At 42.4% G+C, this 26,777-nt stretch overlaps 2 protein-coding genes across 3 annotated transcripts in view; one reads left to right on the top strand and one right to left on the bottom strand.

The window, feature by feature from the left end:
- Positions 1 to 1,418: 1,418 nt before the first annotated feature.
- Positions 1,419 to 26,777, top strand: part of mapk8ip2 (mitogen-activated protein kinase 8 interacting protein 2) — a 32,513-nt gene continuing 7,154 nt past the window's right edge. Inside the window, exons 1-6 of one of the 2 annotated variants that reach the window (XM_030053305.1) lie at positions 1,419 to 1,861; positions 15,254 to 15,359; positions 22,791 to 23,027; positions 23,123 to 23,201; positions 23,709 to 23,912; positions 24,395 to 26,678. In XM_030053305.1, coding sequence (XP_029909165.1) covers positions 1,797 to 1,861; positions 15,254 to 15,359; positions 22,791 to 23,027; positions 23,123 to 23,201; positions 23,709 to 23,912; positions 24,395 to 26,678 — 2,975 coding nt within the window. In that variant the 5' untranslated portion in view covers positions 1,419 to 1,796. The remainder of the gene's footprint in view (positions 1,862 to 15,253; positions 15,360 to 22,790; positions 23,028 to 23,122; positions 23,202 to 23,708; positions 23,913 to 24,394; positions 26,679 to 26,777) is intronic. The other variant, XM_030053306.1, reaches the window with a different exon arrangement.
- LOC115360397 (gastricsin-like) lies at positions 8,579 to 12,901 on the bottom strand. The gene is made up of 9 exons (XM_030053308.1): positions 12,846 to 12,901; positions 12,547 to 12,688; positions 11,846 to 11,963; positions 11,339 to 11,457; positions 10,680 to 10,879; positions 10,439 to 10,555; positions 9,425 to 9,572; positions 8,890 to 8,988; positions 8,579 to 8,743 (listed from the first exon to the last, which is right to left on the bottom strand). The coding sequence occupies exons 1-9, from the start codon at positions 12,899 to 12,901 to the stop codon at positions 8,579 to 8,581; spliced, it is 1,164 nt and encodes a 387-aa protein (XP_029909168.1).

Below are 26,777 nucleotides of genomic sequence, written 5' to 3'. Positions count from 1 at the left end.
AAAGATGTGCCACATACTGTCCATGTTTCACTTTGCCGAGTTTAAAGACTGTTCCAAAATAACAATAATGAAAATTAAAAAGCAGTTGTGTAAAAAAGCTGTGTTGACTTATCTGTGAAGGAACATAATAAAAAAGAACAACTATTTTACATTTTTGTCCTTTACTTTTACCTCACAGTGAAGTACTAATATGATATTGATATCAGGGATGAGAAAGCAAATGATGGTTTAACTACGATCTTCAGTGAGAGATCATCCTGACGCAACAACTATGAACATCAATAAAATTACACTTTGGGAAACAAAACATCTTTATTTTTATTTTTTAATGTCTCATTGTATAAGACACAACAGTTCGCTCCTATAAATACCATTAAGTTACAAAAATGGGTCAGACTTCTGCAAATAGATCAGCGGGTAAATTGAATTCAGGTCCTGCATTCCAACACTAGTTGTTAAGCATATTTGATTATATTTTATTTGATGAATGCAATTTGGTGGGAGGGTTAGAGTTAACGCTGTCGGGCAACTTGCACGACTGGGTTGTTCTGAAGGTTATTGCGTGACATTTCCACGCCTGGTGTAAGCGTTTGCCGCCCCCGTGTGACGATACTGCAGCCTTGCAAGGTGCACAGTTTCAGCACCACGGGCGGTGGACAGCTGCTCCGGGCCGCGCGGTGAATGGGATGGCCTACTGATAATGTAAAGCACTTACTGCATGCAACATGTGACTTTATGGTGGGCCTACATGTATGTTTGGAATCCCATTTCGATCACGGCCTGGCTATGATTCACTCTGTGACAATTCATTTGCAATCAGTAGGCCTGTTTAGTGCTAAATGCACAGTGAATTGTAACCTTGAGCCGATGATGGTCATAGAGCAATGGACAAGAAATATAAACAAGAAAATATAGTAAATATTATATGTCTTTCCCCCTAAAAGACCCTACATGCTGTCATCAGTTTGGGACATAATGTACTGTAACTTTATACAATTTAGGTTCGTGTCGGCTTAAATAGAAAAGGTGGATGAATACATTTTAGGTGTTTTTAGGAGACACGAAATCCATTAGGCCTACACTGAGCAGTGAGGACAGTAAAACACAACCTCATCCCTGCATGGAGTGACATATTCAAATTAAACACCTACTTTGTTGGGAAACCCCTGGATTTCATTGATGACCATTGGTGGCCACTTTTGGTAACTATTGCGTTTTATTCAGGAGCTGTAAGTTTTCCTGCCAAATGATTTCTAACAATCAAAGCAGATTTTCTTTCGCCACTACCATTTTCTAGCCTGTAGAGCTCTGCCTCCATCCACTCAGGGCAGACTGTAACGGCACTGACGTTACATCTTCTCTGCTCCACAGCCCCTCCTCTATCTCACTGTGTCCGCACTGCTGGCCCGTATCCGTTGTGTGTCATAGGCAGCATCACAGCAGCAGACATTTGGCGAGGAAAAACACGGACTGCGGCTGCATATGCTCACGCTTAGTCTGGACGTATCGGGGGAGTACAGGATTGTGTTTTAATATCGGCGGCGTCGTTCTCTGAAAATAAAATCTGCCTTGACAGCCCTCCCTCCCTCCCCCTGTGTGGATAGGTGACTGCAGATTTGATGGTGCTGAGCAGGCTCGTCTGATTCGGCTAAGGGTTGCGGCCAGGGGGCATCCGTGCGGCCGCAGAGAGAGAAACCGCTGTCCGCGATTGCGTCCGTCCTCTGCCCTCCGTTTGTGAATGGACTGCGCTCCCTCCGTGATTTTCTGCAGTCGCTCTGAGTCATTTGTGGAAGAAGATGGCGGACAGAGCTGAGATGTTTTCCCTCTCCACCTTCCATTCCCTCTCTCCTCCCGGCTGCAGGTAAGAGCTTATGGATGCTGCGCGACAGGGCAAAGATGGGGGATGATACGCACCACTGATGAGTGGAGGGAAGGGCACTGGCAGAGGTGATAAAGACCTAGCCCACATCAGTGTTTTGATGACTGCAGTAAAACGCAAAACCATGTGAAGTACCGATATTTTGAATAACCTGCTAGGCCTGCTACTGCCTCCTTGCGCACAGTGCCCAGCCGCCTGTAGGTGCCAAAGCTGAAGAATGGTTGTTGTTTGTGTTTCGTCAATAACGCCTTATAGAAGTGGTGCGCGTGTTTAAGATAAGCATCCTCAGAATGCGCTCTTTTACGAAAAGTGAGAGGTGAGGTTCATGGTAAAGGGGAGGCCAAGTGATTGATTTTTAGCTGTCACGCCAGTCACCCGCCTTGCGCATTCTCTGTGAGTGAGGCCCACGCCCTGATGAGACCAGCCCAAGCACAGGCATGTTGCTGAACCGTGACGATTAACAACGCTTTCTAAAACTGTGCAGGCCCTATATTGTTCAAAACGCGTGTGACCTCTGCGACACACAATGTTCATGTGTTGTGTTGTGTTTATTGCTTAGCTTTAAGTAATCTCTATTGTAGTCACCAGACATCAATAAGTTTTTTTTTTTTTTTTTCTCCCAGCAGAGGACTCCAATGCAGTACCAGTGATAGCCTATACATAATTACCCCCAAGGTTGTTGCTATAACGATGTGGATTTCCTCAGCCCAATCGATTCAATGTATGCATTAGGCCGCGGGCTGCCTTATGCTGCAGCAATAAGATGTTATTTGAATGAAGGGTAAATTCTAGGGAGGCTCATGAGGCAATATGCAGATCTGTGTTTTCCTGGAGGCATTGCAGCTTCTTTATGGCAGATAAAATATACTGGAATTCACTGTAGCCTAACTGAGTGGGCTTAGTTGTCATTTCTGTGCCCTGCATTCATCTGCTATTCGCTTATACCGCTACTGTTAGCCTACTTGTACTGCCAACTACCAGGCCTACTTAATACAGAATACTACATACTGGTAATAATTATGAGAAGAATGTTTGTATTTTTCTTTTTCTTACACTACAGCATACATGTAAAGCGCTCAGACATTAGTGCCTCTGTTTGAGTATGATGATTTCTTTACAGGAAAGACAGACAGACAGACAGACAGACAGACAGACAGACAGACAGAGACAGACAGGCAGACAGAGATAAGCTTACTGGTGTGCTAGTGAGATGAAATACAGGACAACGGACAGCGCCATAGTATCCGACTCACATCACTGTTCCGTCTACTTCTGTGTGTCCTGTGTTACAGCAGCAAGCCATCTAGAATGCAATCATATTAGCCAGCTAGGCCCAGGCAGATTTTATATGCACAACATGCATTTTATAAACCCAGTTCCAAAAGCACTTATCTGGGATTTAGTTACAGTACATAGCTTCATCTCATGGCTAGATGAGATCAGTTACTTTTTTTTTTTTTTTTTTTTTTGCATGACTACCCTTTACCTCACTGCAGAGCACATTACCACAGTTTGGCCATAGTATCATCCCTCTTGGGAGTTCATAGCACTGGCAAATAGAGCCCTGCTGTCAATAATTTCTTTATACACTCTTTTGACCTATGCATGCTGTTAGTGATCTCAAATGCAGCTCATGTTTTTAAGTTTACTATTTGGATTTTAGAGTAAGCACAGCAAGAGAAACGTTAAAGCAAGAGGAGAAATGTAGACCATTAAGACATAATAATAATCAGCCAGTATTCCTTGAATTTATGTTTCCTGTGGCCTTCAACAAGTGACATCCAAAGAATCCAAGTAGGATTTGTATCGTGTATCGTGTATTTGTAGAAGTGTCCAAAATACTGCACACACATGAAGGTAGATGAAGGCATGAGCACAGTTTTGTAAGATATAAATACACACGTGAATTGTAGCTATCGCTGGTAATGTAGGGATTTCAGAGCAATGCTTTGGAACCATGTGTGCATGTGTGTGCTTGTGTGTGCACAAACACAAACACATCCTTTATGTGTATCTTAAGTCAGCTGTGGATCTATTTCAGTATTTGAAATACCAATAAATCATATAAATGAAAGATAGGAAACATACAGGTTTGTCTTTCTGTAAAGTGCAGTTGTTGCTCACTTACTGGTTTGGCTGTAGTCTGTCTTTGTATGTGTGTGTGTTTATGTGTGGGTCTTCCTCTGTGTACACATGTTTGTCTCTTTGTGTGTGACTGATTGATGTTTAAGCTACCAGTGGTGTGGTGGTGGTGTGTCTGTACAGTAAGCTGCCTTACATAACCTCAAAACTGTTTCCAGTGGGCAATGTAATCTGTCAGAGAGCCTGCATTTCTCTTGTCACATGATTCACGTAAGACAAGACCTTAATTCATTTAAGTAATTCAAAATTCTTTTGTTAAATGTAAATATGGGATTATATTCTCATGCAAGGCAAATGGTAACATGTTACCATGAATGTTAGTATAGACACAATGAAATGAATCAGTATAAGCTGTAGCTCATACTGCTACATTTGCAGAGTGTTATTCTATCAAGGTTTTTATCATCTGCAATGCATATTAATGAATGCTAAATGTGGGCCACGATTTTTCAGCATAAGTAATCCCTACTGTGCTACTGAAGCCTAAATGAGACATGCTGAAACGTCAAAATTTAGGAGTCAAAGCAGCAACAGCTCATACTATAGACTTCAATTATAACATTTTATGAAAGGGTTTGTTTTTGCTGTCTGTTGTAGATTTACTCCAGCAGTGGTCTTAATGCAATCTGGTCTGAGGTCATTATTTTGCCTGGTAGGCTGGTAGGCAGTAGTGGTACACGATATTTTCAACATCGGGTAGAAGGAAATTTACAGAATGAATCCTTGTGAATTTCTCTTCCCGTCTCCCAATTTTCTGGCTTCTCATTTGATTAGCAGTTAATGTTCCACTTTTGCTGTCTGACTCTTTGAAGCCAGTTGGAGTAAGGCAGAGGCAGGGAAGTGGGAGACCACCATGGAGTAAGAGGCTTAAATCAAATACACAGATTCATTTTAGCTTAAGCGTTCCAGCTCTCCCTCCCCCCTGCTGTCTCCCTAACCTTCTTTTTTTTTATCTTTCTCCCTCTATCTCTTTGTGTTTCTGTTTTCCTCTCTCTCTCTCTCTCTCTCTCTCTCTCTCTCAGTGCTTTTGAGTGACCATCTTATGGCTTCAGCATTAAATGGGTCATATTTATGCAAGAGAGATTCATTTTCCAGTTGTATGATGGTAATCCTTCTCATTTATCAAAACCATTTTCTTTTGCCTCTGATGATTTCATGAAGCCAAATCCACATCATATCTTATGCTGTCAGCAAACACATGCATCATCACTGCCTTTGTTTAAAAAAAAAAATGCTACATATTCATGTTTCGATCTGACACAGACAACAAAGGGTGCGTAATTAGGTTAAATGTATGACTCATTCCCATGTGTGTGTGTGTGTGTGTGTGTGTGTGTGTGCGCGCGCGCTTGGGTGTTGTATGTGTTTGTGTGTGGGTGGGTGTGTGTCTGCATTACTGGAGGCTGATGATGGGTGAAAGGCATTGGACAGTGATCTTATAAATGAGTCAGTAACCACACCAAATGCCCTTGGCCATTAAAGATGATGTCATCATGACACAGGTGCTGATGGTTAAAAGGAAGCAGTTAGTTTAATTGGATGAGGAGTTTTGCATGCTTATATTTTCAGACCAAAAAAAAAAGTCTTTTGTGTGAGTGAGTGTGTGTGTGTATGTGTGTGTGTGACTGTGTGCATGTGCATACACTGTACACAGATTGTATGAGAGGAGGAGACACAGATGGCAGTATGCGGGTGTGACGAGTTCTGATCTGGACCTGACAGGATCTGAAATGACAGGGAGTGACTGGCAGGACAGATGTGGGGTAGAGAGACGGACCGATACATACATACATACATATATATGGAGACAGTGAGAGAGAGAGAGAGAGAGAGAGAGAGAGAGAGAGAGAGAGAGAGAAGGAGGGATGGTTGTGTTCTGGTGATGGTAGCCCGATGTGGGGAGTGATAATGAATCTGGATGCACCATTGCAGTATCCAGGGAGTGGTACACAGTACGGTGTGAAAGGCATTGCCTGCTCCCTTTGACTGAGCACTGATGATGGACTTGCAGTGTCAACAGAGGAGCTGTTGCTGCATCTAAGCAGTTTAACATGGAATCCACCTGTTTTCTAGTCTAGGTAACAAACTATACTAGACAAAGAAGAAAAATAGGAGTCTCACACAGGAAAAAAAGTTTAAATGTCAAGTGGTGTATGTGCATGCATGTGTAGCATTAGTGTGCAGTGTGTTTGAGAAAGAGATGGGTGGGGTTGCTTTTTTTTTTGGCCTGGACATAACATGATATGTGGTCGGTCAGCATTTTCGCGTTTTTAAGAGAAGGGAAAGAGTCTGGATATTGCTCAGAGTGTGCAACTTTTCACTGACACATATTTCTTAGGCCTCGCAGTTTAGGGAAAATGGGGACACAATCTGTTTTGACACACATTGCTGAGCTGCAGGAGAGCTTCAACACTTAGCAGATGAACAGAGAACAAAATGGAGTCTATAAACACAGCAGAAAAAGGGAACAGTGGAAGAGGTCAAACCCAATGAAAGAGGACAACAAACAGTTGAAAATATTAAAGCTTGTGCAAGTAACATTTTAACATTGATAGATTACTGCCACATTGATTTTATGACAGTGTAATTATTGTAAACAAGCAAAAATACTGCTGAGACTGTCACCCTCAACCGGCCTCCACATTGCATATTACATTATTTGCCGCAGGGTTTAAATTACATGGAAACTCCACCGGTTTGCTTTATGGCACAAACTCTGCTTTAAGACACAGAACAGGAGCCATTTTCACTTTCAAAATAATACACATTTTTATTCTGGCATCATTGTTACAGAATATGTTATATGAAAAGGGTCTCTGTCTATATGCCCAAGAATTTCAACCAGGCGTCAAGCTTACGTGAAGTTGCACACTCTGCTTGATTGATCATATGGGGATATCCAGGGGATGTTGTTTACATTTACATTTTACATTTGACGTATGTTGACATTCGACTAGAAAATGCTTTTTATCTTTCTGCTCGTTCTTCAAACCAAACACTTTGAAAGAGTCACCAGAGAAGAAGGCAGGCAGCGTGGAAGCACTTGCAACAAGAAGCAATGGGTTTATGAGAAATGTGGTCTTAATTTTAAAAACCATGAAAGGCTATGTGGCACCCAGGTAATCGATAGTAGAGTTTATTGCTGTTGTAGCACCAAAACATGGCTGATATTGGCATTGCTGTCCTTATCTGACCCTATCAGATGAAAAAAAAAGTGATTTTTACACTGACAGTTCTTATTTGATGCATATTTGCTGATACACATACATTACACAGATTTTATCTCTCCAAAAGCATACATCCTTGCTAAGTTTTAGGCAGAATTTTCTGTTGGCCAAAGATAACTACAGGCTTCTTATCTGATTACCTCTTTGTTTCCCCTCCGTCTCTCTGTCCCTCCATTTCTCCGCCTCTCTGCATCCCTTGATATAACAAAACAACCATGGAACTACATTTCACTTGTGTGTTGTACTCTGCCATGGAGACAGCTGCACCCATGTGGTATTTTTCCATAGTGAGAGATACACATATGCACGCGCGCGCACACACACACACACACATGCACAGAATTTGACGGATTGGTAAGGAGCTCATTTGTGACCTCATTTCTTCATGACTGGCTTAGACAATAAATTCAGCCACTGTAATAATTTTGACAGACATAAATGTGATCTTGTGTGGTTCTGGTGTGTGTCCACATGAAGAAGCCTGCACACAGGGGCTTACACTAATTTAATGTGGTGGGGGAAAACACTGCATGTCACCGCTGAATCCCAAACATTTCTTTAATGAGCTTTTGGCTTAATCAGACAGAGCCTCTTAAACACACAGTTACACACAGATAACGCACCTACCATGTGCATGCATGTGCATACACATAAATACACATGGCATGCAAGGACATATTTGTTAGACCTTCTGCATTTTTGAGTTATTATGCCGGTACATCCCAGGAGAGTAAGCAATTTAAAATGGTTTCTTCTTTCTACTGGTTGAGGAAAGTAATTAGACACACACACACACACATACACACACTCCCTTAATTATAAAGAGAGAAATCCCTTTGATGTCCCTCTATCCAGAACCTGTGCTGTTATGATAACAAGGGCTCATTTGAAGGTATGAATCATTAAAACATTTATTGTTGACACTTTCATCATTACTGGTCTTAACAATCATGACATTTATTGGCCATATTGTTGCGCCAGTTAGGTTATATACAAAGCCAACTACCTTTATTAAGATTTTCTATGTAAGACTTGCAGGACAGTCATAGGCAGCCAAGTCAGAATAAACCAACAAGTGTTTACATCTCACCTAACATACCTAAGACACCGCTCCAACACAGCACAGGTGGTATGAAAGGCCAGGAGGTCCTCTGCCCACAAAGCCTCCACCAATGAAGGGTGAATACCTGTGTAGTGACTGCTGTAAGATCTTGCATTTTCATTAGCTAAATTATCTGGCACATTAGTTAGACAGTGTTTGGGGAGACGGAAACTCATTCATCATTATCCAAGCAGGTTTAGGTTCATGGTCAGGTTACACCGGTAACGCTCAGACAGCTGTGGCAAAGCCGACACGGTTGTTGGTGCGGTCGTAGACGGAGTAGTACTCCCTGAGGAAAACGTCTCCAAAGATCCAGAGGGGCTGGCCGTTACGAGAGGGCAGGTAGGTGGGGGTGATGCCCACGGTGCAGAACTGGTATCCATTCTGGTAGTGCTGCAGATGGAAACAGAGGATGTGAAAGGTGCAAACTATTGTGTGCTTGCTTATCATAGCATGGAACATAGAAGGTGCACACAAACACAAATACACAGTGACAGAGGCAAAAATACATGCTCTAGCAATAAATATACATATCTTACCTGCATGATGTAAGCAGAGGGAGGCAGGGGGAAGGAAACACCACTGATGACGAAGGTAAGAGTTGGCATGTTGTATATCTGGTTGCAGTTCACCATGTACTAGGGAATAACACAACAACAACAAATCAGATGGATAGAAAGAGAAATACTGTGCGCATGAGGACTTTTGTTTGTCCAGGTTGTGCTTTGGTCTTTCACATTTTAAGTATACAAGTGTACTCGCTTAATGGCTTATGTTGGATCAATATGAAGACACAATTGAATCATTGTTCATAAGGAAGAATAGTGCCAAAGCTTCCCTTTCTACTACCTCCACTGCAAGTGTGTTCATGTGTGTGTGTGTGTGTGTGTGTGTGTATACCTAATTATACTTTCCTTATCAAGCCAAGAGTGGAAGCCATTTTAAATGCTTACAACACTGGGACATACACTAAAAATAACTGCTCTGAAATTAAGGGGCTTCAAAGAGTGTCTCCTTGTGTGTGTGTGTGTGTGTGTGTCTGTGTGTGTGTTTGTATGTGTGTATGTGTCGTACCATTCCATACTGGCTTCTCTGGGCTCCAATAGCTTGCATGAGGTATCCCAGCACCTGCTGTGGGGCGGTCAGCATGGAGGTTCCAGTGTCCACAATGGACTGGCAGCCCTGGGAGCACCAGCCTGTCTCCCGACCATTGATCTGGAATCTGTAGGGCACCACGCATGCAGCATCAGTTATCATATCAAATATATAGATTCTGTTTCTCATTCTTTATGTCCTCATTCACATTAGGACATAAAGTTATCAATTATCTGATGATGTTTCAGTCAACCAGGCAAGGCACTAAAAAAATAGAGTCTCAATCTAAAAGTAGTAAGTCAAAGTTATCAATCTCGGGGATCTTCCTACTAGGGGTGGAATAATAGATTGATAATACATTATATTGCAATACTTCCTTGTGTAAAAGTTTACTGATATCCTTATGCCAAGTATAGATTTTTCTGTTTTTTACATTTTAACTTTACATAAAGAATTCTAAGTTTTGTTTTAAGTTAAATAATTTCTCATAGTAATTAGCTTTTTTATAGTAATATATTTGATATTTTGAGTTTTCAACTTTATTTGCACAGATGGCGCATTTGAGTTAATATGAGGTGTATTTTTTTCCCTGCCTTTAGATATTAACATATTAAAACACTGAAAAACATGATTGATTCCTGATCAGTGAAAAAAATACTTTGAATTTTCCAGGGCATTTTTTCCTTCAGTTGCAGATATTGTGATGTTTCAGAGCTGATTATCTCGCAATATTGTGAATTGATCAAACATTCCTTCTGTACAATGTGGTACTCTGTACCACATTGGAGCTGAAAGCTTTCTGGACGAGTAGGGAAACTCGTCCAATTCAAGATTACAAAGCAAATCCAGTTGTCTTTGCCTTTCTAGTAAATCAGTACAACTCAATCCTCTGCAATGGTAATAAAGCAGACATTACTTGATTAAAAAGTTATTCAGTGTTTAATTTAGACAGAATCCTTCTGCACAAATGTGTGAGGTTTAAAAGGCACAGACCCATCAACGCCAATCTGCCAGTAGGTCTCGGAGGTGACGGGGGTCCAGTAGATCTGGCCCTGGTACTTGCTGTTGTCCACTCCACCAAAGGACAGCTCACTGCCCTGCTGTTCATTCCTAGTCGAAACAACACATCACAACTAAGCTCTCACCTCACCTTGTTGCTGTATTTACAAGCACTGTGGAAAATATACGGTATATAGCATATGCTTGAGGCTACTCGATGATTGCCTTGGAGCACCTGGAGAGGTAGAAAGAGAAGATGTTGGCCTGCAGCAGGTTCTGACTGATCATGTTGTCCATGACGGGGGTCTCTCCTCCGGCTGAGATGCTTGGGTAGGACAGGCCGAGGATTCCATCAAACTTGGCGACCACAAAGTTCTGGCCTGGCTCGTTTGTGCTAAGACCGATCTCCTGGTTCTGGATTACAATACCGCCAACCTACAGGGGGCATACCACAAAGGGATTTGATGAATGAGACGCAACTCATATGATCCTCTATTATGCTGGTATACAATAAATACACTAAATTGCAGCAGTGCTATAGAAATAAACTGTAATTATGATCGTAACATATTCATGGCTTGAGAAGATGGGTGTGAGTGCTGCCCAGTTTACAGACATTCATATTGTCCATTTATATATGACCAGGAGAGGCTTCTGCTGCTGCATGCCCGTTAGACTGCGTGACTTTTTTTTTAAATACCACCACCACAATACAATTACATTAAAATGGATATACTTCTTCAGCATTGTAGTACTGAAAGTCCTTAAGTCCTTAAGACCTTGTATGTTTTCCAATTTCTGCCAGTGGCCCATTTCAGTATCTGTACACTCATCCACTAATAAAAATAAATAAACACGGTGATGAGGCTTGGGTTAGCTTGTGGTTAGACTCACGTTGACAGTGTCATATCCAAAGACTCCATAGAGACTTCCAGCTCCATAGGGCAGGTAGAAAGACCTTCCATTGGCAGAGTAGGTGGAGGACTGCTGGGGGTTGAACTTCTTGTGCGTGTCTGGAAATGTCATAGATCGGGATTATTTCTGGAGCCACTGCCATATGAACATGTCCTTATGCCAGCAGAGCCTTTCTACATTCTGATAATTTCATTTGATTATCAGAACTCAAGCACTCGAGTCTACATGGTAGCCAAAGACCAGAAAGCTCAGTGGCATGCCTGTAATTACATTTAGAAATCTAAATCCTGTGTATGTACAGCATGTCGTCTTGTAAACCTGATCACAAGCTGCAAGCCCTACAAGCTCAGCCTATGGCAGCAGTACGTCCTCTTAAAGTGCCTCACATATGCTCTGAAGAAGGTGACAGATGAAGTGGCAATTAATAGCATGAAGCCTGCTGGTCCCTACCACTGCCATATAGACTATAGGCTGGTTTGTACTCACTGCAGGCCTGAGTGTTGCAGTAGACGGAGTCCACCCACAGATTGGCAGATCCGGTGTCAAACAGCACCTGGAAGGACTGTGGGGGGGTTCCAATGCTGATGGCTCCATAGTAGGTGGTCTGTGCAACACATTCAGTAGAGGCACAGATAGTTACATGCAAAGAATAAAGCACCACACCTTATATATCCATTTAGTCAACTGCAATTCACCCTGCTAGGTCCTACTATGTCATGTTCAATGCACTGAAATACCTTTTTGGACATAACACATTCTATATTTCCCCCCAAAAGGATAAAAATAGTTTGTCAAACCCAGTGAATTTATTATCTTTGCCTTCTTCCTCTGTGTAATTAGTAGATTTAAAGACAACCGATGGATTGTAATTTCAGTCATCATTTTTGTCGGTCAAATGCTAAACATTTGCTGATTACAGCTTCATTAAGATGCAAGGATTTGCATTTGCATTCATATCAGTATAAAATTAATACTTTGTTTTTGTTTGGTTGTTTTTTTGACTGCCGCTCTGACAGAGAAAGCAGTTTACCTTGCCATGAGTATTTGTCACTATCTTTCACACTTTATAGACAAAAAGATAAATGACGAGTTGAAAAAAAAAACATGAGCAATAGATTAATCAACGATGAAAATAATCATTAGTGGCAGCAGGAGCGGCGTAGTGGCTTTAAACTATAATTTCTTACATCAGCGTAGTTATTGATGTACATGTTGGCGGAGCCGGCGAACTCATCTGGCTGGTATTTGAGAGCTGGGTCCTGGTACGGCAGGTTGATGCCTTTCTCTCTCAGGGCCTCACGCATAGACTTGTTCTTCACCAGAGGGATCCTAGATGTGGAGGAAACAGGCACACAAACAATTGTTATTTCCCATGCTCTCCCCTGCCATTGGCATTAGTTATTAGGAGACTTTGAAAAGGTCAGAAGTTAATTTTTGCTTTCAGGAAGAAAGAATGCATTTGAGGCAAAGGAAAGAGGTTCCCTACTTGACGATTCCCTCGGCAAGCACCACACAGACCAGAACAGCAACAAGACACTTCATCATGCCTCCTGTACACACAGAACGGGTACGACTCACGCTGGAGCGGAGCAGGTCTTATATACAGGGTTTCAGGCACCTATCAGCCAGATCCTTATCAAAAAGTCATTCCTATCAGTCAAGACGGGGTGACCCTCACTGCCCTTTCTTCAGACTACACACACTCCATTTGTCCTAGCGTTATACAGTATCCACCCACTGTTCCTGTGATAGCAGCACTCAGCAAACACACTCCAAACCTCTTATAAAAAAAAACACAGTATATAATGATAATATGATAAGATTTTATTCAGCAAGAGGAAAGTTTGGTCCTTGTTTTGTTCTGCTCCTATTTAAAAACAAAACGAAATGAAACGAAACAAAACAAAACAAAACAAAACTATACTTTGCAGGTTAAAATGCATTTTATAGAGGTTGTGTTTATTGTTGTTTTTTCTCTTTTTAACATCTTTTTTTGTTGTTTAATTGTAAGGCACATGCATTGCATGTGTTTACATGTTTTTTAAGGTTTTGTTTTGTCATTTCTGCTTTATTCATGATATTGATATTAGCGAAAGTAGACAGAGAGAGAGAGAGGAAAAGCTGGGAGAGATAGGGGGAAGTGTACATATGTAAATATATACATTTTGGAAAGAAAAAACTACCACCTGGAAGTCATTAGGCAAAATAATAAAAAGAAAATCCTTTAAAAAACAGGACTAATTTGTTAGCATATGGCTGTAGATACTTAACTGTAATGTCAGCAGGCCAAAAACAAAAAACAAAAAACAAGCAAAAAACAAAAGCTATGAAGAAATTAAAAAAAAAGATAAATATATAGTGAAGAATTTGAGTTTGGGATTTGAATTCATATTCAGTAATTATTATTTTGTTGTTTCTCCACAGTCTTTATCATATCGGAAGCAGCTTGAGCACTCTTTTATCTAGTTAGATATACATATCATTACCAAGGTCATGCCTAGCAGTGTGTTTATTCATGTAATTTTCCACAAATGGAAAATGATTGTGTTATATTGTGGTCCAAGTATCAGCAACTCTTTGAACACACAGTTTTATCAAAATATTTTGTACTGCTCAGCAATCATAACCTTTAATAGTGTTTATATTAGATGGTTATGTTTGAAATGCTATTTGTGCTCTATTAGAATTGAATTTGATGTTTGGAGTCCTTGTGTCTGGTAACTCATACTATTAAACAGAATTACATTTAAATGACATGCAGCTGGAATGAAATATTGATCACGCCCATTAATTGATTTTATTATCTGTTTTCACCACAGACAACAAGAGTAACAGGCCCAAGGCTTATTGCACTCGATGACATACAGTTGATATTACATTATATAGCATCAGTTACATCCTATCTCCTGTAGAATTATCAGGTTTCCTTTTCCTAGTTTTGTATGTCTGTGAGTAACTCCCTATCACACATTAAAGCAGATCAACATCACAGGGAGGTTGGGGGAGGGTCTTAAAGTATATTTGGAATACATTATGACTATAAAATTATGACTTTATCATAGCCCACTTATCTCTGCTTTTAGCTGCATCAGCATGTCCTGATTTGCTCCATGTGACCAATGACATTGCATGGACAGAGCCCTGTAAGACACAGTCCACTGTGTGATGTAAGCTGTGAACATCCATAGGAAATGTGTGGAGTGTCCTCTTCTCAGTAAGAGAGCTGCAATGCAGCATTTCCTCCTGGGTTCCACACATTGCAAAGTGACTGCTGGTGAACTGAAGGCCTGCTGAAACTAATGGGGCAAAGATGAGATAGAATCTAATCAAGACAACTTGGACTGCCATTGCTCATTTCAGAGCAATATCCTTCCCTACTGTAGGGTGCTGGTGTTGTTAAAAAAAAAAAAAAAAAAAAAAAAAAAAAAAAAAAAAGGCCAGAAATTCTTGATCAATAATAATTCACTTCCAACCCTGTGTATGATATCAACAGTGTCTTATGTAACTAAAACTGTTAAGTTAAAACTTTGCTTGAAATAATATTTTGATCATATTCTTTCTGTGTAGACATTATTCATCAGGACTGAAGTCATACGGTCATCAAAGAAGGCCTATACGTCAGAGCCTGTCACCATGAATGCATCGTAGGGAACAGAAGATAGAGGATGTGGGTGTTTGTAGCTGCTGGTGTTTAGTACATGTGGCCCAGATAGACAGTGACAGGCCATAAGTTACTGCAGCAGGCTTCCCCATGGCTGGGGCTCGCTGTGTGGGCGTGAATCAATGCGAAATTCCCCTCTGGATGGTCCATTGATGAAACAGCCATCGATATCAATGGATGTTCTTGTGTCCACTATGCAGCAAATACAGTGTCTATGTCTGCTGTGTTTCCAGGCCAGCCCATGATATCAGCCTGGAGGAGTTCGATGATGAGGATCTCTCTGAAATCACAGATGACTGCGGGATTGGACTCAACTATGATTCTGATCCATATGAGAAGGTGAGACTGTCTTTTTTTAATCTCTTTAACTCGTTCTTTCACCCTCTTTTGCTTTGTGTCTTGTGTGAGCAAACACACAAATGTATGCATACTGTTCACACACACACAAACACAAACACAGACCCATTACTCAATATTAATTCAGGTGAGTGAATATGCACGGATTTAAGCAGTACAAGTTGTTTCACTGTTTGCAAACTCGTACTATATGTACAGCTTCAGATTTTTCTTTTCAGTCGTGCCTGCCTCTCTGGTTAATTGCTGTGCCTAATGATTCCTCTCCCCGAGCGCTGACATTTATATTCAGGCACACAGCTTGTCTGTCTGTTGTTGCTTCTCTGCAGTTGCTATGGACCACTGCTCATCATAGCGAGCTAATAGCAATTTGCAGGTGAGCAAGGCTGGCACAGAGATGCCAAGTGCAATGAAGAAAGAAACACTGAGCTTCAAGCAAGCTAGAGTGAAGATGAGAAGACAGATTTATTTTGTAGCCTGTCCAGATGCGAAATTTCCATTAACACACTTATATTTCTACAGCCTCTGGTGTGTATTTACATCCGGCTTATCGGAGCTGCAGTGATTACACAAGTGGCCATCAGCTTAGAACCTATTATAATTAACGTGAGCTGAATGCAGGGACAAAACAACAACAAATCTGAGTCCATGGATTCAGGTGGATCCTCCCCGAAAGTCCCAAATAGCCAAGGATCATACACACCTGTGGAAACAAAATAGGATCTCTAAATAACTTATTTGCCTGGCAGCATGAAATATAAAACCTTTGCAGCCACATCCTATTAAAGGGACTGTGCTGTGAAGTATTATGCAAATATTTGAGTCATTAGCTGCATTATCCCACTATCTTAGAGCTAAATTACACTATTTCTAAAAACTATTATCTCATATCCTCTCTTTTTCTCACCCTCTCTCTCTCTCTCTCTCTCTCTCTCTCTCTCTCTCTCTCTCTCTCTCTCTCCATCCTGTGGGATGTAAATGTTTTATGCTTGTGGCTTGGAGCCACGGCTGCAGCAGAGGGTGGGTGACCCAGTGCAGTTTGCTGCTATGCAGAGACAACCTCCTTCCATTTCTCTCTCTCTCTCTTTCCCTCCCTCTTTATCTTCTTCCTCCCTCCCTCCATCTCTCTCTCTCTCTCTCTCTCTCTCTCTCTCTCTCTCTCTCTGTGTCCTCCTATCCCTCCCTGCTATGCAGAACGTTGCTTGGAGACAGAGCTCAGATTCCCACCTCTTTCCTCCCCATCCCCCCTCAAGCTTTCCCCATCTCTCTCTCTCTCTCCTCCTATCTCACTCACTTCTCTGCCGAGTTGACTAGAAACTAGGGATTTAGTTGGGGCAGGGCTGGTTGCAAGGGTTAAGCTCATGACATGAATCAGAGCTTGATATTTTGCATTTTCCACATTAATCCACCAACAAAAGAGAGAGGATCCCAGCTATAATTACATGATGGGCTCGAGCAGAGCTTTTCCAACAAAGATGTTTTGCAAGAGCGGGGCCTTCTCCAAAACTTCAGACCAATTTTTTATATGCTAAAGAGGCCATAGTAAAACATACATCAATGTGCTCTCTCTTTTTCTCTTTCACCCCCCTGCCTCCACGCACACACACACACACACACACACACACACACACACACACACACACACACACACAGAGAGACCCTGACTGCTCACTTCACAGCCAAAGAAGCAAAGAGCAGAGACAGTGTCAGTCCTTGTTATGTTACATCACTGCCACAGAGGAAGTAATCCTGCTGACACTGGATGGATGGATACACACACACACACACACACACACACACACACACACACAGTGGATTACAGAGTGCGGGCAAAGGTTGCCCTGTGCGTCTGTCTGTCTGAATATGCATCATGTGTGTATTCATCTGACTAAGGGAGACAGAAAGACCAGATAGAGGCTTCTCTGTGCGATATATTTCGAATGCATTTGATCATGCATGTGTCAGAGGGGTGGATGACACTTCGCCAGATCATCATCAACCGTTATCCCTCCCTCACGCGGCGCACTGCAGCCTCTTTCTGCGCGATAACAGAGATGATGAGAGAGCCTTTGGATTTTTATGTCAGTATGATTCGGTCATATTAGACGGCATGTCTTTGATGTTTAGGAGGAACAGCCAATCCAAACAGTGAGATTATCCTCTGGCCCAAATCCCCGGCTCTGATTAATTCCCATTTGTTATGGGGTTCAGGTCTTAATCTGCATAACCCTTTTAGATCAGTATTTAACCTTCGTGACATGCCCACACAGATACATACGAACAGCACATGAACACACACACACACACACACACATACACACACATCAAAAGTGAATGTCTGTATACATAGTAGCCCCCCTGCACCACCACATACCCACACAGCCTTAAACTGGCTTATTATGTCATGCATTAGATTTTAAATCAGTTTATTTGCCTGAACTTAAGACAGGCAATTAGAAATTCACACAGAGTTGATATCAGTGTCATTTCTTCATTGCTGAGGGGATCTAATTCTGGCTAAATGTCAAGCTGCTATGGCATTATTGACTCAGGCTGTCCTTTCATACTATCTGACATGTCATTGGTGGTTAAGTTTGATAATGTGCTTTCAAGTGTGTGGGTTTTCAGTTTTGTTTTTGTTCCCTTGACCTTTATGGTTTTTTCAAGCCGGCATATCAACATAACGTCAGAGGGCGCCCCTCCCGTCTCTGTTTCTGTATTTCTCCTCTGACACGCTCACATAGACACATACCCTGCTGCCTCCTGCCTCCTCTTTACTGCCTCTGATTCTCCTCTTCCTGTCTTTCTAACATCCATCTCTGTCTCCCCGTGAGCCCTGATTGAACGCCGTGCACGCATGCATTATTCAGGAGGTGGCAGAGCGATGGTGTCTGTGCCTCAGCTGTGGCACTACTTTGGTTTCAAAATGTGGAGATTTACAGAGGCAAAATTACCTCAGTGATAGATGGAGGCTATTCACTGAGGCCATCAGTCACTAGGTGGTCACGATCAATAGTAAGCTAATCAACATTTCTCACATACAACACTGTAAATCTCACACAGGCCTTGTGCTACATTTGCTAAATGGACAATTAAACCTTAGTATACTGTAAATGTAATAATAATAATAATAATAATAATAATAATAATAATATTAAACATTTAAAAAACAAACATGAATGTAAAAGAATACAGGTAATCCCTCCTGAGCACCTACTTGAGCATTTTACATTTTGCATGTGTACCTTGGGATTAATGTGCGAAAGGTTTCCCGCTGCAAAACACAGCAGTTGGCCAAACAACTGACTTCCGCGTGATCTCTTACTAAATCCAGAAAGCCAAGATGTAGCTAACAGCTAAAACTGTCACTTCTTCCATATGTAGGCAGTATTAATACATTTATGGTTGTTAAACAAGTGTATATTACACAGTGTTTGTGCGAGAATGCTTATCAGCTCTTTTTATGTTTGTAACACTTGCAGCACATTCTCTTCTCTCTGCTGACCTGCTCCCTGTTAGATTGTAAAAGAAAACTTCATTCTCAGCCTCCGCTTCCTTTAGATTTATGAGTCCCTGCTGTCCTCTTCACTCTCAGCAGTCTTCAGCCATGCAAAACCCCGCAGCCACTGCTGAATCGATGTCTATGTCCGTATTTCTCTCTCATCTGTCCAGAACTTTCCTCTGTCAGCCGCACAGCTCAGTGAGCAGGACGGCCCTGTGTTTTACTCTCTCGCCTTTTCTACTTTACCGATCTCTCCCTGCTGCTATTGTTGACGAGCTGCAGTCTCTCTGTTGTCTCATCTGCAGCAGCACAGTTAATAGCTGTAGCATTAGCCATGCTGAACAGGCCTTCAGTTTGCTAATTAGAGAACAAAAGTCTGGTCTACTTTCACCTCTTCCAGTGTTTCCTGACAAAGTGGTCAGTGTTCGGGGTCACTGAGCTAGTGAGCCGGCGTTGTAGGCCAGAATCAGACGCATAAGTTAATACTTGTAAGTAGAGCTTTTTGAGAGAATATGTGAATAATGCATGAGCACGTGTGTGTATAATACGATGAATACCAGTTGGATTTCAGAGTAATTTCTTTCCCATAGAGCCCAGTTATGCTCTTCTACCCTTGTTCAAGTGTGAAAGGGATAAAACCATTGACAACACCTTCCCTGTCAGCAGAGGAGAGTGCTTGCGTAAGCCCGTTGGGTGAGAGAGGAGGGACAGTCACGGGGCTGGATGGGGTGTCCTTGGGAACTGGAGACCGTGGAGATTGATTCTAACCAGGAGACAACACTCTTAGTTGTAGTCGCTCCCACTTCCTTTCTCACCCTGCCTTCCTGCTGGTCAGGTGGCCCAGCTAAAAGTTGTCTTTAAATTATTCTCTCAGGGAGATCTGACTTTTTCATGACCTTGCCTCGGATTTCTCCATGTTTACACTGCCGAGGGATTATAGGTCATCAATCCCAAATTATGTATTATAGCAGGCCACTTTGAGATTAGAGAGCTGGAAATGCTGCAACAGTAGACGCCGAACTGTCAATGCTTATCTACTTACAGATAATGATAGATTACACAGCATATCACACAATGCATGACTCATTATGGTAAATTAGAAAACATCTCCTCACACATCGACAGCAAAATCACAGGGAGGTAGATGCGGTGCGTTCACGTGTACTCTGGTTGATGTGCACATGTCTGTAGATTGAGTGTTGATTTTTGTTGCTATGGCATTAAGAGGCTTTACCAGGCATCAGCAGTATTGTGTCAGGTGGGTGAGAGGGTCGGCTTTGATGCCTCCATTAAAAGGCTGGGTTGGAGAGACAGAGAAAGTGCTGTGCTGTTCAAAATGCAAAGCAGAGAATCCAATCCCTGTGCTCTCACACTGTCGAATTCAATGGTGGCTGCATGAGGCAGAGATGGAGCTGTTGCTTTTTTTTTGCTCATATTGTAGCCTTCATTGATTTGAATAATGATAAAAGAATCTCTGGACTACTGGAGCAATTTTAATGAATATCCGCTAAAGAAACATTGTCATAAACTGCAGCTAATCTGTTACATTTCTCAGTATGAATGACTGTGCTTCGTAGCAGTCAGTCATAAACACAGTAGTCAAATTTATTTCTTTTCTTCCATGCTTAGCTAGCAGTTCTAGGTGTGTGCTCAAGAGTACAAAGGGTTTTTTCAGGCTCAAATAGAGCTGAGCTATTAATCAAAATATGAAAATCGCAATATGGCCAAGTGCAATATCCAAATTGCAGGAACTGCAATTTTTTATGCGGTGGCAGCTGTGGCAGGGGGAATTATGTTTTTGGGTGGCATATGTCCCATTCTAATGAACGTGATAGGACCGCCTTGGAGGAATTTCTCCAAATTTGTTACAAGCGTCCACTTGGACTCAACAATGAACTGATACAAATTTGGTGGTCAAGGTCAAAGGTCAAGGTCACTATGACCTCACAAAGCATGTTTTTGGCCTCTAATTATGACAGTTTCACACAATTGCCTAATAGGATAAAATGATGAAGTGATCACATTTTATGTGTAAAAGGCCAAAGGTCAGCTTCACTGGGACATCATAATATTCTGCAAAGACACATATATGGTCATTATTTAACATCATAACTCAGCATTTTCACTGTTCTGGTGACAACCAGGACATGGGGGCTCCTGTTCCTCTGGTAGTCCACCTCAAGTTCATTGGTTTTGCTGATATTTAGCTTATTGAGACAAAACTCTCTATCAGTCCTCTGTAAACCTCTGTAACAATAGTGAAGACATGTTTTTCACTGGAAATTATTCACTGGAATCATACATGTCAATATAGTGATAACTTCCAATCATGCAAACAGAATTTTTCAATGAAAAATGAAAATTATGATGTAAAAATTATCATTCCTACTAAAATTGTGATCACAATCACATTATCTGTAATTTAATTGCAGTGAAACTTTTTTTTTTAACCATATCGTTCAGCCGTAGCCTCAAGAGAACCACTTCATCATCTTGTATCGGGCTGATGGACATGGAGGCTTCACACAGTCACACACACACACCCACACAGATGCAGATGTGGTCTGTAAGACATCCAAATCATTTAGTGCACCTCTTTCCTGTAAACCAGCTGAAATATGAGAGGTCTTATTGATCCACTCCCATTTCTCTGCCCACCCTACCTTTGTCTTTCATCCTCATCTTTCACATGCTCATTCCTTCTCTCTCCATGTTAGGTCTTCTTTCTCCTCTGAGCAGTCCACCCTCAAAGCGACTCCATTCTTCCTCTCTCTGCATGGTTCCTCTCTGGGTTAGTTGGTATTAAGTGCCTTTACTGATTCCTACTTTTCACCTTTATCCTTTCACAGTGAGGTGTCTAAAACAGTGCTGAAGGCTATACTTAGCTTCATGGTCTTTTGCGGGCGTGCGCACACACGCACACACACACACACACACACACACACACACACACATGCAAATCTTTAGCCTGCAGAAAGTAAGACATCAGCAGAATCTACTCTGACTGTTTATATGCACTCAGTTGCAGAGTGGGTAATACACCTGAGCCCTACCCTACTGCAGTGATTTGATTTTCGCACACATGTGCGTATGTGTGTGTGTGTGCTTCCTTGGTTTACAACCCACCACTGTATAATTAAAGTGAGAGTTAACGCTTAACATTTGACCTATAAAAACATCTTGATCTTAAGGGTCACATAGTTTTTAACCACAAAGGTCCATGTGAAAGATGGAGTCGGACTTTTCAGAATGTATTCCAGGAAGTGTTTTGGGTGAAAATGCATCTTGCACTTTCTGACAGAACATGTCCTCATTCAGCGGTCAGCCCCCAGAGGCAGAGATGGATGGACTTGACCGAGGCGTGTCGTGTGAGGCATTATGATTTTTTGAGTGTTTACAACTCTGTGACCTTAAAACCTGAATATACGACTGAAATCTTTTAAATTCATGAAATAATGTTTAATTTTTTAAAAAAAATTATGAAAATTAAACATATTTTGAGGTTACAAAGCCATAGGGTTACCATACACTGTGCTGTGTTGCATGCTGTCCATCTGAGCTCTCCTGGTATTCTTCTATCAGAAAGAATACATCTGGTACATCAGGTTTTAAATAACAACAGTGGTACACAATGGATGAAAGAGTGCTTGTTCACTCTTTCCTCAGTAGATTCTCCTCTGCTGTCAGAGCCAAAGATGCTTCAGTAATATGGCTATCCTTTGAAATCTGCTGACCGTGTGCGAAACAGAGAGCATCCCTTTATATCTCTGCCCTACACTGATTCCCACTTCTCTCTCTCTCTCTCTCTCTCTCTCTCTCTCTCTCTCTCTCTCTCTCTATATATATATATATATATATATATATATATCTTTTTATATATATATATATTTTTTTTTTCTCTCTCCCCTCATTAGGACTCTCTCATCCTGGAGAAGAATGAGATGCACCACCCAGTCTGCTCCTTCCAGGATGACTTCCAGGAGTTTGAGATGATTGATGATGAGGATGAGGATGATGATGAGGAGGAGGAGGAAGAGGAGGTTGACCCTGATGCACCCCCCTCACCCTCAGCTTCCCCTCCCCCCTCCCCGACCCTTGGCACTCTAAAGAGCAGACCCACTACACTTAACCTCACCACTGCTGTGTCACAGGTACGCAGCCTAGAAGAAACCCTAAAATACAGTGTCTCCACTATCTAATGGTCCCATACATGCTTGTTTAATTCCACCCTCTCTCTCCTCACCAGGATTCATTGAACAACAACAGTAGTCTATCTCCAAAGAAAGGAAGCTGGCAGGACTCTTTACGCAATCCTGCTTCACAAGGTGAGGACAAGTTAAGCGATTATCAGCCACAATAAAATTGGGTGAGGAACCCATTATTATTCAATTATTCTTTTGTTATTACACATGATAACTGAGACGCAAATTTCACAGTGCTGTTCCAGCATTGTGAAAATTATACTGATTGGTTCAAGGGGCGCTGTATAATTAATTCAGTTCAAAGATCCTTGATTGGCATGACCATGGTCATAATTACATGAATACAGTTCAATTCTGATTGGTTGAAAGAGATTCACCTGAACAATGTCTGTATAAATGTGTGTAGCCCCTAACTGTATTGGTGAAAAAGTCATGAGTAGAACTGGAACAAAAACCTGTAGGAAAGGGGACTCAGCGGGACTGGGTTTGAGATAACTACAGGACATCATTCTGGATTTTACCACATTTTGAGTGTCTTTAAAAAAAAAAACAAAAAAAAAAAAAACAAGTTTTCTTTGTGACATTGTGAACACAATATAAAACTACAGTAAATATCTGCTCTGTTTTCAGGTCGTCTGTCTCCAACTCACTCATGTCTTGAGGATGGCAGCCATGTGACAGGCCAATGCCCAGCCTCTCCACTGTCCCAAGCACCTGGGTCCCAGAGCAAAGGTACTCCCCCAAAACAGACAGGGGAGGGTGGGCGCCCCCAGTCCCCTCACAGGCCCCTCCTCTGCGACATGGAGGGCAACAGGCGGGAGAGGCCCGAATACGGTAACAAAATGGCCGACCCTCCCAAGATCAGAGCTCATCCCATTAACATAAGTGTTGTGTAGTGTTGTGATGTGAAATGAAGTGATGTGATGTGAACTAGGCTAATTAAATGATATATAAGTTCAGCAAAACATTGTGTTGACTCTCAAAAAAACAAGTTGAACAATATATTTACGGGAAGCAACTGAATGTATTTCTAATTGTGGATAGTTTGCTGAACTCTATATCTATAGAATGTTACTTGTTCATCATCCATACTTTCGTCGCTGACAATGAACTTAGGTGAACCTATTTTTTATTGCCTGCTGAATGTCTTCTCGTTTCCTGCATCCTAATCTGATATTTTCTTTGTTTTTATGTTAAAACACGCATTCCCTCTTGACTCTTCTTACATGTCTTCTTTCTCGTTTTGCATTTTCTGCATCTTTGTCTCCCTCATCCATGTTCTTGTTCCTTCACCTCCATCCTGTTTCTCTACGCAGGTTCATTTGGTCAACACAAGTCCCACCCGTGCTCTGCTGATGTCACTGATTCCAAGGGTGACCCTCCAATCCAAACATCAAGAGTACCCTCTGTAGATGAGCACTCCCAGTGTTCAGACACAGAGGTGGACCATGACCTTAACAGTGACCACAACCGCAAACACTCAAACCGGCGTGCCAATGACACCTACACAGTCACCAGCGAGTCAGGTATGGATCCAGAGAACGACCTAGACCCAGATGGAACCAGTCGCTGCTTGTCGTCCACTGCACCCATTGGAGCCAATGACGGTGCTGACACACCTTTGTCTGACGAAGAGCTGGAGAAAGACTTTGAGGTGGAGTTCATGTGTAAGGAGACCTATGATATGGTGTGTAAGGAGAATCAGGGCTCATCATATGTGGAGTTCCCCTCCATTGAGCCTTCAGAGCCTGCCTCCTTTTCCAGCTATGTGTCCTCCAGTCGCTCTGATGCTCCAGACCACTCCAATTGTTCAGATGTCCTGGCAGCTTCAGCCATTGAAGCACCAGGACATGACTCCAACTCTCCCTCCTCAGACCCAGGGATAGCAGATATGAATGCCAAACGAGGATATGAGACTTCAGACCAGGACCAGGACCTGAGCTCTCCAGGGTCTGACTCTGACATTGAAGGGGAACTGGAGGCAGCATTTGCTTGCGGAGGACCTCTGGTCTCCAACATGATCTCCTCCATCTCAGAGACGGAGCTAGACCTCACTAGTGATGACAGTAGCAGTGGACGCTCTTCTCATCTCACCAACTCCATTGAGGAGGCCAGTTCTCCTACATCAGACCAGGAACTGGATCCAGACACAGAGTTAGAGCAGGACAGTGGCATTGTCGGACTGAAAGCTTCTCTGCTCCTGGGCCAGCCTGACCCAATCAAAGAAGGGTCTCCTCTCCCATCTCCCTCACCTTTGCCATCGCCCACTCTAGCAACCCCATCGCCTGTTGACTCGCCCATCCTGCCCCCAGAGCCCTATGATGACGGTCAGGCTCTGATGGGGCTGCAGAATGTGGATGATGAGATGTCCTATGAGCACCAGGCTGACCCAGATGAAACTCTGCCTCCAGCCCAGCGCTGTGAGGACAGCCTGTCCAGACAGATGGTGCTGCAGATAGAACCAGACCACAGCCTGGAGAGCTTCAAACGTTCTTTCTATCTGCCAGTGGGACCTAGGCTAATGCCCAGTTCTGATGATTATGATGGAACCAGTGAGGGAGACTCAGAGTCAGAGAGTGAAGATGAGCTGAGTGAGAACTCAGATTCACCCTGGCTGCTTAGCAACTTAGTCAATAAGATGATCTCAGAGGGCTCTTACCCAATCAGCTGTCCTGAAGAGTGCTTCAAGAGGAAGCTGTCTGTGTCTGATACCATCTCACCATCCTCAGACATTGAGGGAGATGGGTTCATTGATGAGGATCAATTGAAGAGATCAGGGATAGAGGGATCGGATGAGGATGACAAGGAAAATAAAGGTTTAAGAAGGGATAGGATGGAAACAGGAGAGAGGGGCAAGAATACAGAGCCACCAAAAGAAGAATCTGTTGAATGCAATGAAAGGTTTGGCCCCTGTCTGTATATGAGCAACCCAACTGGTGACACCATAACTCCAGTGATTGTGGAGCGCTGTGTAAACAATGGAAGGGGAACCACAGATTGCAACCACTCCTATACTACAAAAGACTCCGAGAAGAACTTTACAAACAAACCATCCAAAAACTCCAGAAGAAAGGAGGAAGACGAAGACGAGGATGCCATAGAGCCTAATAACGACTTGATGATGCTGGAGGGAAGAAAGGAACTGGACTCACCCAGCCTGAGTGAGAGTGTGGTCAGCGACAAGGACGAAGGACGAGAGACAGAGCCCAGGCCGACAAGTCGCTCCTCAGCCTCTCTTGAGCGCATCACCGAGGTCAAACACAGCCTGACACTGGACATCCCCACCACCCAGACCAACCGCTGCTTCAGCCTCACTTACTCCACAGACAATGATGAAGAGGAGGAAGAGGAGGACTCTTCTCCATTTGTGGGCAGCTTGAGGAAACAGTCGTCCTACAGGAGTAGTGACTATCTTGATAGTTCACCACCTATTGATGAGAGTGTGCATAACCATCCCCTGTCTGACCAGGACCTCCCACTGTGTGAGAAAGACCTCGCTCTGAGGCAGCAGAATGACGATGAAGGATTGGCCTATGACTCCATGAAGTACACATTGGTGGTGGATGAAAATACCACTCTAGAATTGGTCAGCCTCAGAAGGTATGCCCTGGAATGGACAGCATAACCACTGTCATAAGTGTATATGCTGAAATAATCGTGTTATAATTGTAAACATAAGTACTTCTTCCATTGGTCCTT

Source organism: Myripristis murdjan, chromosome 6 (genome assembly GCF_902150065.1).
Source record: "Myripristis murdjan chromosome 6, fMyrMur1.1, whole genome shotgun sequence".
NCBI classification, from domain to species: domain Eukaryota; kingdom Metazoa; phylum Chordata; class Actinopteri; order Holocentriformes; family Holocentridae; genus Myripristis; species Myripristis murdjan.
This window is presented reverse-complemented; position numbering and strand designations above follow the sequence as displayed.